The 11,481-nt window shown below is 39.4% G+C and overlaps 2 protein-coding genes across 2 annotated transcripts; both read right to left on the bottom strand.

Moving 5' to 3' along the window:
• Nucleotides 1-208: 208 nt before the first annotated feature.
• LOC113779461 (subtilisin-like protease SBT1.2) lies at nt 209-1,600 on the bottom strand (the record flags this gene model as incomplete). Its single annotated transcript, XM_027325041.1, has 1 exon — nt 209-1,600. A coding segment is annotated over one exon (1,392 nt), but the record flags the coding sequence as incomplete, so codon positions are not given.
• A 3,350-nt stretch (nt 1,601-4,950) lies between these two features.
• Nucleotides 4,951-10,254, bottom strand: LOC113779460. The gene is made up of 6 exons (XM_027325040.1): nt 9,638-10,254; nt 9,412-9,550; nt 9,066-9,354; nt 7,975-8,948; nt 7,351-7,920; nt 4,951-6,876 (listed from the first exon to the last, which is right to left on the bottom strand). Exons 1-6 carry the CDS (start codon nt 10,252-10,254, stop codon nt 4,951-4,953), a joined length of 4,515 nt encoding a protein of 1,504 aa, XP_027180841.1.
• Nucleotides 10,255-11,481: the final 1,227 nt, after the last annotated feature.

Raw genomic sequence — 11,481 nt, 5'->3', positions numbered from 1 at the left:
AGTAATTCCGCAAAAGCACAAGTAATACAACCAGAGGAAACATCTGAAGAGATTGGTGTAACACTATAAGATTGTCACCAACATATTTTGATTCTTAAACAGCAAAATTCACCAACAAGGACAGCATATGCGTAGCAATGAGAATATACTAGAAAAAGGAAAAAAAATCAAAAGCAAGTAATACAATTATTACTTGGTGTTATCCCTATTAATTCCCATTAACAATTGCAATAATTGGGCTCCGGACTGAGTACTTTGCAGAATGCCAGTAAAGAGACCCTTGAGACACAATCCCCTCAGCGGCCGCTTCCAATCGAGTAAAGATAACTTCATATATCAACTTCTGATTTACCTTCGAGAAATTGAGAGTATGAGGTACCACTGCCACTTTAACACCTTTGGGTGCAACAACCTTAACGTTGTACGTAGATTTAGCCTCACCTACATTAGTAACTGTTCTTGTATACCTCTGAACAGGTGATCCAAAAATGATTGAAAATGAAGGGTAGTTTAACTGCGCTTCCGGTATGCTTGATTCTTTTGCGCAGTCCACCTTGCTTTGTGTTAATAAACCGACCTCCTTGTCTGTGTAATTCATCAAACCGCACAAATATGGCACGTAGTCTGTCGGTTTAATGTCATATATTAGCCCTGGGTTGTTTGCTCTAGACGGATTAACGTGGCCTGAACCAACTGCAAAAATACTTGCTGGAAGATGCCTTTCGTCCTCAATGGGGTTCTTCGCAAGATTCACAAGATCAGCTGTGGTCATTATCGCAGACTTAATGGCTGCTGGAGACCATTTAGGATGAGCACTTTTCAGAAGTGCAGCAACACCACTCAAATGAGGGCAAGACATTGAAGTGCCCGAGATCACATTGAAGTTCAGTTTTGATTTCGTGTTGTTTTCGATGGATTCATTCCAACCGGCGAGAATGTTTACGCCAGGGCCAATTATATCAGGCTTCAGAATACCCGGGCTTGCTCGGCTTGGACCTCTAGAAGAAAAAGAAGCGACCATTGGAGCATGATTGTGTCCAATGACGGTTCCTTTGAAAGAGATCGCTGCAACAGGTGATTTCGTTGAGTTTATGTAGGCCATGACCTTGAGTCCATCAGCATAACTTAAAAGGGTAGCAGGAAGGACATGAGCATCGGCGAAAGTGGTGTAACCATCCTCTTCTGGGTTAATAAGTATCATTCCAACACCATCAAGATCCTTGATGTTTTGCCCCTTTTCAATTCCTGTAAGATCACCTCCAACATGGCAAACCACCATCTTTCCCTCCACTTCAGTCTTGTTCAGTGATGCTGCGTTGCAGTATCGTGAGTCCAAATCACTCTGGTTCATGCCTGCAGGGTAGAATAAAGGATGCAATGCGGGAGGAAAATCCTTGGGTTGATATAGTGACTCGCCATGAAATTCCTGCTTGTTACCAAGCACGGCAGTTGCCCTTATGTTTCTGTCAATGGTGCTTGCACCAACAGTCATGACCCAGGGGGCTTCATTGGATAAAGAACTTTCAAATGGGCCATCATTTCCTGCTGAGCAACTGACAAAAATTCCTTTTTGCATTGCACTGTATGCTCCTAGCAATACATGTTGGGTGTCAAACCAGCAAAAATAAAATTCCTACTCTTAAGTCACGAATTAAGTCCACTATGGTACTGGAGCAGGGACTTAGGCTGTGCAATGGGTTACTAGCTTCACCCTGGTGCCAGAGTTTGCTTGATCCGATATACCAAAGTGTATTAATTACGTGAAAGACAAAATTCGAATATAGCAGCGAGCAGGGTCGAATCCACAGGGACTTGGGAATTTATTTTGAATGAATGTAACATTAAATAAAAATGGGGGAAGTTGATATGGAACTGTCTAATTTAATTGCTCAAATTAAAAATATAAAGTAAATTGACGGAAGGAAAATCTCTAGTCAAAGGTATAATCTCCACTTATGGTTCGAATCACTGATCACAGATGCAGAGATAAAATCTTTCATTTACAAATAAACTGGTTATGGTTGTCAACAAGCTCTGACAACCTGCCTAACCTTACTGATTCGATAACCACAACAAGCTCTGTAGTTATTGCCCTAGCCAATTAAGCAGTCCTAAACACGCTCTTAGGATTTAACCTATTGACAGCATTAATTATTAGACTGGCCACCAATTATAACCAACAAACACACTCGCTCGGTTTATTTAGGCTATATCATATATTTCCGCAACAACGACTCAAAAGTTTCTACTACAATTGAATCATATCACTTGCCACATGCACTAAAATTACCCAACAATTACGGATTGAGCACTCTTAGATGGCTGTTCAAGTACTCACACAAATTAACAGTGCATCTCAAGTATTTAATTGGCAAGAAAATAAATCATATGCATAAGTGAACAGGCAATATATTAAATACTTTGCCAAATCTGAACGCAAGAACGTAGGCGAAATCAATTCGCCATCTCACAGCTTTTGCCTCGCCAACCAAGCTTCCGATCTTCAAACCTCTGACTAGATGCAAGAAATTACGCCACTCCTCATAGCTTGAAATCTGCCAGCCCAAAAGTACTGGATTGCAAAGGCATTGCGTTTTTAACTAGAAAAGCAAGCGAATAAAAGATGTGTTTTCCCGTTGGGCGCGAATAGCTGTCGAACACCTGGCGTGTGTCAGAGGCCCAGTCCAGAGAAAGGAAACTTAGACACTAAACTAAAAAGCTAAAACCTAGCAGGCTCCCCCCTTGCCTTCTGTCAACGGGTCCTCTCCTTAAAAAAGCCCAAAATAAGATAGACTAAAAGCTTATCTCCGGTAGCCGTCCCCACACCACATGTGGACCAACAGGTCTCCAAACATTACTCCTCTCTTCAAGTTCCTTCTCTACGTTAGCTCTTCTTTAAGAGGCCCAAATGACTCTATTAGCTTATGTGCGCTCCCCACCAATCCAAGGCCTAAGGCATTGAAAGCCCTAGAAGTCTCCATATTCTCCATTAAGTCCCTCCTTTTGGTAGTTTTCTGCTTCATTCCTGAAATTAAGTCCCGATACCAAATATGAGTAAATATCAGCAATTAACACAATATTTGTCAGGGATAGAAGGGAAAATTAATAATTAAAATACCAACAATTAACACCCTATCAATTCCCCCCACACCTAAACCATGCTTGTCCTCAAGCATGAGAACAAGAAACAAACACCAATATTTGATAGTGGCTATTGCTCTATCCAACAAATTGCCAAGATACCAAGAAAAATAATATTCAAGCATCAATGGTCAAGTCCAAGAAACATCACTCCGGTTAGCTTCTAAACCACAAATGCCTCTAATTCCAGGTTAACTAATCTAAGAAAAAGGAATGACACACAACAGTTATCAGCAAATGGTCCAACTATTAACCAAAATCTCAACATTAAATCCATAATTCGGCAAGCTGACTTTTATTACACACTAACACAACCTTCAACTTTTTTTCACATTTTTTCTACTTTTCTCTCCTTTTTTTTTTCTTTCAATAGTAACAAAAGACTTAGTCGCTAGCCATTTGAGCCTTTTGACGCGAACTCCAACATTGGCCAGATGAAGGAGCCCGGTTACTCAGCTTCTATCGCCACGTGACCACGTACTCATAGAAGTTACTACCTTTTGACGCGAGAATCAACACTTTTAGGTGCAGATCCCCGGTTACTCAGTAGTAACTAATAGCGGAGTACAGTCAAGTTTATTCATAGTTAAAAATCACAAAAACTCAATATAACACAAAAACCAAAAGAAAACTTGCATCAGCTAGCCTCATTTTCAAACATGGAGAACTAAAGTTAATAACCGGACCAATTCACACGAAAATGCCAATAATCATTCCCTATGCCTAGGAAAGTTAACCAAAAATTATAAGAGTAAAACAATCATTGATATTCACCAAAGAGATGTTTTTGGATTCAACCACATTAACTTGGTACCCTTTTATTATTAAAACTTGGCAATAGCAGAAATAAAGGCAACAATCCAACATCAAACTTGGCATCACATACGAGCTAATCACTAAAAAGAAGAAAAAGAAAATGAATGAAAGACACTAGCACCATAACTGCTCCCCCCACACCTAAATCCTACATTGTCCTCAATGTGACAAATAAAAAGCAAAAGTGAAGCAAAAGTGAGAGGGAAAGCAACCACACTTCCCTGAAATCGGGGCATAGTGAAGGGCGAGGTGGAAACGGAGGTGCAAAGCCTGTAAGAAACAGAGACTGCGCCAAATCATGTGCCATGCCGGCGACATTGGCATCGACGTTGACCATGCGAGCCTCCAAAGTCTGAACCTGGAAAACTAAGAAGAGAGGAAGAAATGAGCTGAAATCGCGTTTCTGAAGCCTTTGTTGGGACACATAAAACGCGATTGAAAACGCGCCTTCAACTCGCGTTTTATAAGTCGCGTTTCCTTCACAAATCTTGCAGGAATGAAAACGCGATTGAAAACGCGCCTTCAACTCGCGTTTTATAAGTCGCGTTTTGTGCACAAATCTCGCAGGAGTGAAAACGCGATTGAAAACGCGCCTTCAACTCGCGTTTTATAAGTCGCGTTTTGTGCACAAATCTCGCAGGAGTGAAAACGCGATTGAAAACGCGCCTTCAACTCGCGTTTTCTAGTCGCGTTTCACTGTGGCTTTCGGACGATTCTCATTGTGAGCTTCCTGCACGTCATCACGCGGGCACGTCAAAACTGAAGGGCACCTATAAATCGGCAAAAACGAAAACTGAAACCCAAAATTAGTCGAATTCAAGGAGAACACCTCTAAACTACCACACGGAATTGAACAAACAATTAAAATGAACAATTGGGTTGCCTCCCAAAAGCGCCTTTCTTTAAAGTCTTTGGCTAGACAAAATAATGCTTCAATCAGAGAGTTCAGGCACTGCAAGGGTCACCTCCTCAACATTATTAACTTGAAATCCTTCATAAAAAGGTTTGAGACGATGACCATTTAAAAATCTTGTCAGTGTGAAGACTTTGAATTTCTACTGCACCATGAGGAAACACATTAGTCACAATAAAAGGTCCAATCCAACGAGAACGCAATTTACCAGGAAAAAGTTTAAGTCTAGAGTGAAAAAGAAGTACTTTTTGACCAATACAAAAAATTTTCCTTGAAATTGCTTTATCATGAAATGCTTTTGTCTTCTCCTTATAAATGCAAGAACTCTCATATGCATCATTTCGGATTTCCTCCAACTCTTGCAATTGCAACTTCCTGTGTTCTCCAGATTCATCCATCCGCATATTATAATTTTTAACTGCCCAATATGCCCTATGTTCCAATTCCACAGGTAGATGACAAGGTTTGCCAAAAATTAATCGGTAAGGAGACATACCTATGGGGGTCTTAAAAGCTGTACGGTAAGCCCAAAGTGCATCATCTAAGCGCAAACTCCAATCCTTTCTATTGGGATTCACCGTCTTTTCAAGTATCGACTTGATTTCTTTATTGGAGATTTCTGCTTGACCACTAGTCTGCGGATGATAGGACGTAGAAACCCGGTGAGTGACGCCATATTTCTTCAACAATGCTTCCATTACTCGATTGCAGAAGTGTGTCCCTCGGTCACTGATAATTGCTCTTGGCGTGCCATACCTGACAAAAATATGAGATTTAATAAAATCAACTACAACCTTAGCATTGTCAGTCCTAGTTGCCTTAGCCTCTATCCACTTTGAGACATAATCAACTGCAAGTAATATATACATATTACCAAAAGAGGAAGGAAATGGACCCATAAAATCTATACCCCATATATCGAAAATTTCACAAACCAGTATAGGAGTAAGAGGCATTTGATCTCTATGGCTTAAATTACCTGTCTTTTGACAATTTGCACATGATTTACAAAATAAGTATGCATCACTAAACAAAGTTGGCCAAAATAAACCACACTCTAAAACCTTTCTTGCAGTTCGCTTAGGGCCAAAATGTCCACCACACGCATATGAGTGACAGAAAGATAAAATTGATGGAACCTCTTCTGTAGACACACACCTGCGAATAATTTGATCAGAACAATATTTCCACAAGTATGGTTCGTCCCACACATAATATTTAACATCACTTTTAATTTTTTCCTTTTGAGCTCTAGACAAATCATTAGGTAGCGTTCTAGTAACCAGATAATTCACTAAATCAGCATACCAGGGAGTTGTCTTTTGAACTACAAAAAGATGCTCATCTGGAAAATTATCCTTCAAGGGAGCAGGTCCTTCACTATTGATCAAACGACTGAGATGATCAGCAACCATATTTTCGGCACCCCTTTTGTCTTTAATTTCCAAATTAAATTCTTGGAGTAGGAGAATCCACCTTATAAGTCGTGGTTTGGCCTCTTTCTTGTTGAGCAAATATTTCAAAGCTGCATGGTCAGAATAAATAATGACTTTAGTGCCAAGTAAATAAGAACGGAATTTTTCTAAAGCAAAAACAATAGCTAAAAGCTCCTTTTCCGTAGTCGAATAATTGCACTGGGCACCATCCAAGGTCCTCGAGGTATAATAAATGACATAAGAAGCTCTGCCCTCCTTCTGGCCAAGTACTGCACCAACAGCAAAATTGCTGGCATCACACATTATCTCGAAAGGAAGACTCCAGTTTGGTGGTCGAACCACTGGTGCTGAAGTCAATGATCCCTTGAGCGTGTCAAATGCACTCTTGCAATTATCATCAAAATGAAATACCACATCCTTTTGAAGTAATTTGCATAGAGGATGGGATATCTTTGAAAAATCTTTGATGAAACGCCTATAAAAACCTGCATGGCCAAGAAAAGAGCGAACTTCCCGCACACTTGCAGGGTAAGGTAAACATTTGATAATTTCTACCTTAGCCTTATCTACCTCAATTCCTTTTGCAGATACCACATGGCCTAAAATTATGCCTTGGTCCACCATAAAATGGCATTTCTCATAATTTAAAACAAGATTAGTCTCAATGCACCTTTTAAGAATTTTTGTGAGGTTAGTTAAACATTCATCAAAAGAATTACCATAGACAGTAAAATCATCCATAAACACTTCTATGATATTCTCCACATAATCAGAAAATATACTAACCATACACCTTTGGAATGTAGCAGGCGCATTACAAAGACCAAAAGGCATTCGTCTATAGGCAAATGTACCAAAAGGGCAAGTAAATGTGGTTTTCTCTTGATCTTCAGGCGCCACTGGAATTTGTAGAAAACCTGAAAAACCATCAAGACAGCAATAATGAGATTTTCCTGCCAACCTTTCCAACATCTGATCAATAAAAGGCAATGGAAAATGATCTTTACGAGTTAATGCATTTAATTTTCTAAAATCGGTACAAACTCTCCACCCATTTTGAACTCGAGTGGGCACTAACTCACCTTTAGGATTTTCAATAACAGTAATTCCTGTCTTTTTAGGAACTACTTGAACAGGACTTACCCACTTACTATCCGAAATGGGATAGATTATACCTGTGTCAAGAAGTTTTAAAACTTCTTTCTTCACTACCTCCATCATTGGTGGGTTCAATCTCCGTTGAGCCTCTCTCGAAGGCTTAGCACCATCTTCTAACAAGATGCGATGCATGCAAGTGGCTGGACTTAATCCTTTTATGTCAGCCACTGTCCATCCTATTGCCTCCTTGTGGTCCTTCAACACCCGAATTAGTTTTTCTTCCTCTAAAGCAGTCAATTTACTGGAAATTATTACTGGGAGTGTATCTCCATCTCCCAAGAATGCATACTTTAAATTATCCGGTAACTGCTTTAATTCCACCTTCGGGGCTTGCACAATAGATGGCAAAAGCTGTGAATGAGACAGAGGTAATTCCAAGTAAGACACATTGGAAAATTCTGGGCAAAGAGAATTCAATTCAAAAATAACTTCCTGCAATTCAAAAGGAAAAACAAACTTCCCTTTTATCTTTTGCAAATTTTCCTGACAGAGACCAGTAGAAATAGCAACCTTCAACGCATCGTCATTATTAAATTCAAAATTTTGCTGCGCCAAAGAATCAATTACATCTATAACAAAAATTGAATGAGATTCACCAGGATATTTCATGGCATCATAAATATTAAATTTAATAACATCACCATCAAATTCCATAGTCAATGTGCCAGTGAAAACATCAATTTTTGTTCTAGCAGTTTTCAAAAATGGTCTCCCTAACAGTATTGGAGATGAATTAGAATTATCATCCTCCATATCAAGCACATAAAAATCTGCAGGAAAAATCAAATTATCAATTTGCACTAAAATATCCTCCAAAACTCCATCAGGATAGGCATTTGATCGATCAGCCAGTTGAATTATTACGCCCGTCTCTTTTAAAGGCCTAATGTTCATCAAATTATAAATAGAACGAGGCATAACATTTATCGAAGCACCCAAATCCAACATAGCTTTTTCAATTTTAATATTACCTATTTTGCAAGGGACAGTAAACATACCTGGGTCCTTGCATTTAGGAGGCAATTTTTTCTGCAAAACTGCCGAAACATTTTCTCCCATATGCACTTTCTCGTTTCCTTTCAACTTTTTCTTACCAGTGCATAATTCCTTCAAAAATTTAGCATATCTAGGAATTTGCTTAATTGCATCTAAAAGAGGGATATTTACCTCAACTTTTCGAAAAGTGTCCAAAATCTCCTGTTCGTGCTCTTGCTTTTTGGACTTTGCCAGTCGACTAGGAAATGGAGGCGGAGGTGTAACCACTTGTGTTGATTTTTCTCCAAAATCTGGTTGTTCCAAGGCTCTAGGTTGAGACACATTCCCCTCTTTTTCGAGCTCTTCCTCGATTGCTTGTTCAGAAATTTTCTTGCTCGGCTCAGGCAACTCTTTGCCACTTCTTAATGTGATGGCACTAGCATTTTGCTTGGGGTTGACAATTGTCTGCGAAGGTAGCTTTCCAGATAATTGGGATTCCAATCTATTGACTGTGGAAGCTAACTGGCTCATTTGATTCTCCAAATTATGAATGCTAGTTTTCGTCTCCTGTTGAAATTGTTGAGTGTTAGTAGCCAAAGATTTCACAATATCCTCAAGTGACATACCTGATTTAGGAGCAGGTTGTTGCTGTGAAAGTTGAGGTCTAGGTTGATATTGTGACTGATGTGAAAATCCTGGTGGCCTTACTGCATAATTAAAATTAGGATGATCCCTCCATCCTGGATTATAGGTGTTTGCATAGGGATCATACCGTCTCTGAGGTGGTCCTGGAAATCCAACTGCATTAGCCTGCTCAGTCGAATCATCTTGGAGTGTGGGGCACATATCTGTTGGATGACTCGAACCATAGCAGATTCCACATGTTTTCAATTGCTGCATTTGTCCTATAGCTAACTTTTCAACCAAAGAAGTTAGACAATCTAATCTTTGCTCTATTGTAGAATTACTTACCTCATTGACTCTACGAGTCGTGTTATCCTGCCTGTCTCCAAATTGTTGAGCATTTGCAGCCATACTCGATATCAAATTTCTTGCCTCCGTGGGTGTTTTATTCACTAAGGAGCCCCCACTGGCAGCATCAATAATTCTTCTGTCAGTTTGGGACAGACCCTCATAAAAATACTGGATGAGGAGTTGGTCAGGAATTTGATGATGAGGACAACTAGCACATAGTTGCTTGAATCTTTCCCAATATTCATGTAGAGTCTCTCCATTGAATTGTCGAATTCCACAGATGTCTTTCCTAATGCTTGCAGCTCGGGATGCAGGAAAGAATTTTTCTAGAAAATGCTTCTTCATGTCTGTCCATGTGGATATTGACCCAGAGGGCAGATAATAGAGCCAATCCTTAGCTTTATCGGCTAAGGAAAATGGAAAGGCTCTTAATTTAATTTGCTCCTCTGTGACTCCCTGAGGTTTCATTGTCGAGCAAACCACATGGAATTCTTTGAGATGCTTGTGGGGATCTTCACCTGGTAAGCCATGAAAAGAAGGAAGTAAATGGATTAGTCCAGATTTTAACTCAAATGCAACCTCTAATGTAGGATAAGTAATGCATAGAGGCTGTTGATTTAAATCTGGTGCAGCCAATTCTCTCAATGTCCGTTCATTAGCCATGGTGCTATCTATCTCTTCCGTCTCACTAAATGAATCCACAAAATCTACTACTGAATTATGTCCAGTAGATGAGGAGGATGCCTCTGCTCGTTCTCTTGTTGCTTTTCTCAATGCACGAGCAGTTTTCTCTATCTCAGGATTATATTGCAGTTCACCTGTACGAGAAGATCTAGGCATAAACCAGTAACAATAAAAATAAAAATAAAAAATAAACAAAGAAAATATAATTCAAAGAAAATAAATTTATTTTGACACCAAGTCCCCGGCAACGGCGCCAAAATTTGTTGGGTGTCAAACCAGCAAAAATAAAATTCCTACTCTTAAGTCACGAATTAAGTCCACTATGGTACTGGAGCAGGGACTTAGGCTGTGCAATGGGTTACTAGCTTCACCCTGGTGCCAGAGTTTGCTTGATCCGATATACCAAAGTGTATTAATTACGTGAAAGACAAAATTCGAATATAGCAGCGAGCAGGGTCGAATCCACAGGGACTTGGGAATTTATTTTGAATGAATGTAACATTAAATAAAAATGGGGGAAGTTGATATGGAACTGTCTAATTTAATTGCTCAAATTAAAAATATAAAGTAAATTGACGGAAGGAAAATCTCTAGTCAAAGGTATAATCTCCACTTATGGTTCGAATCACTGATCACAGATGCAGAGATAAAATCTTTCATTTACAAATAAACTGGTTATGGTTGTCAACAAGCTCTGACAACCTGCCTAACCTTACTGATTCGATAACCACAACAAGCTCTGTAGTTATTGCCCTAGCCAATTAAGCAGTCCTAAACACGCTCTTAGGATTTAACCTATTGACAGCATTAATCATTAGACTGGCCACCAATTATAACCAACAAACACACACGCTCGGTTTATTTAGGCTATATCATATATTTCCGCAACAACGACTCAAAAGTTTCTACTACAATTGAATCATATCACTTGCCACATGCACTAAAATTACCCAACAATTACGGATTGAGCACTCTTAGATGGCTGTTAATTACTCACACAATTAAACAGTGATCAAGTATTTAATTGCAAGAAATAATCATATGCATAAGTGAACAGGAAATATATAAACACTTGCAAATTAAAGAACGTAGGGAAATCAATTCGATCTCACAGTTTTGTCGAACCAAAGCTTCGATTTAACCTCTGACTAGATGAAGAAATTAGCCACTCCTCATAGTTGAATTGCAGCCAAAAGTACTGGATTGCAAAGGCATTGCGTTTTTACTAGAAAGCAAGGAATAAAAGATGTTTTTCCCGTTGGGGAATATTGTCGAACACCTGGCGTGTGTCAGAGGCCAGTCCAGAGAAAGGAAACTAGAACTAAACTAAAAAGCTAAACTAGAGGTCCCCCCTTGCTTCTGTACGTCCTCTCCTTAAAAAGC

This window comes from Coffea eugenioides, chromosome 8 (genome assembly GCF_003713205.1).
Source record: "Coffea eugenioides isolate CCC68of chromosome 8, Ceug_1.0, whole genome shotgun sequence".
NCBI lineage: Eukaryota > Viridiplantae > Streptophyta > Magnoliopsida > Gentianales > Rubiaceae > Coffea > Coffea eugenioides.
Note: the sequence above shows the minus strand (reverse complement) of the source record. Positions and strands in the feature narration are given on the sequence as shown.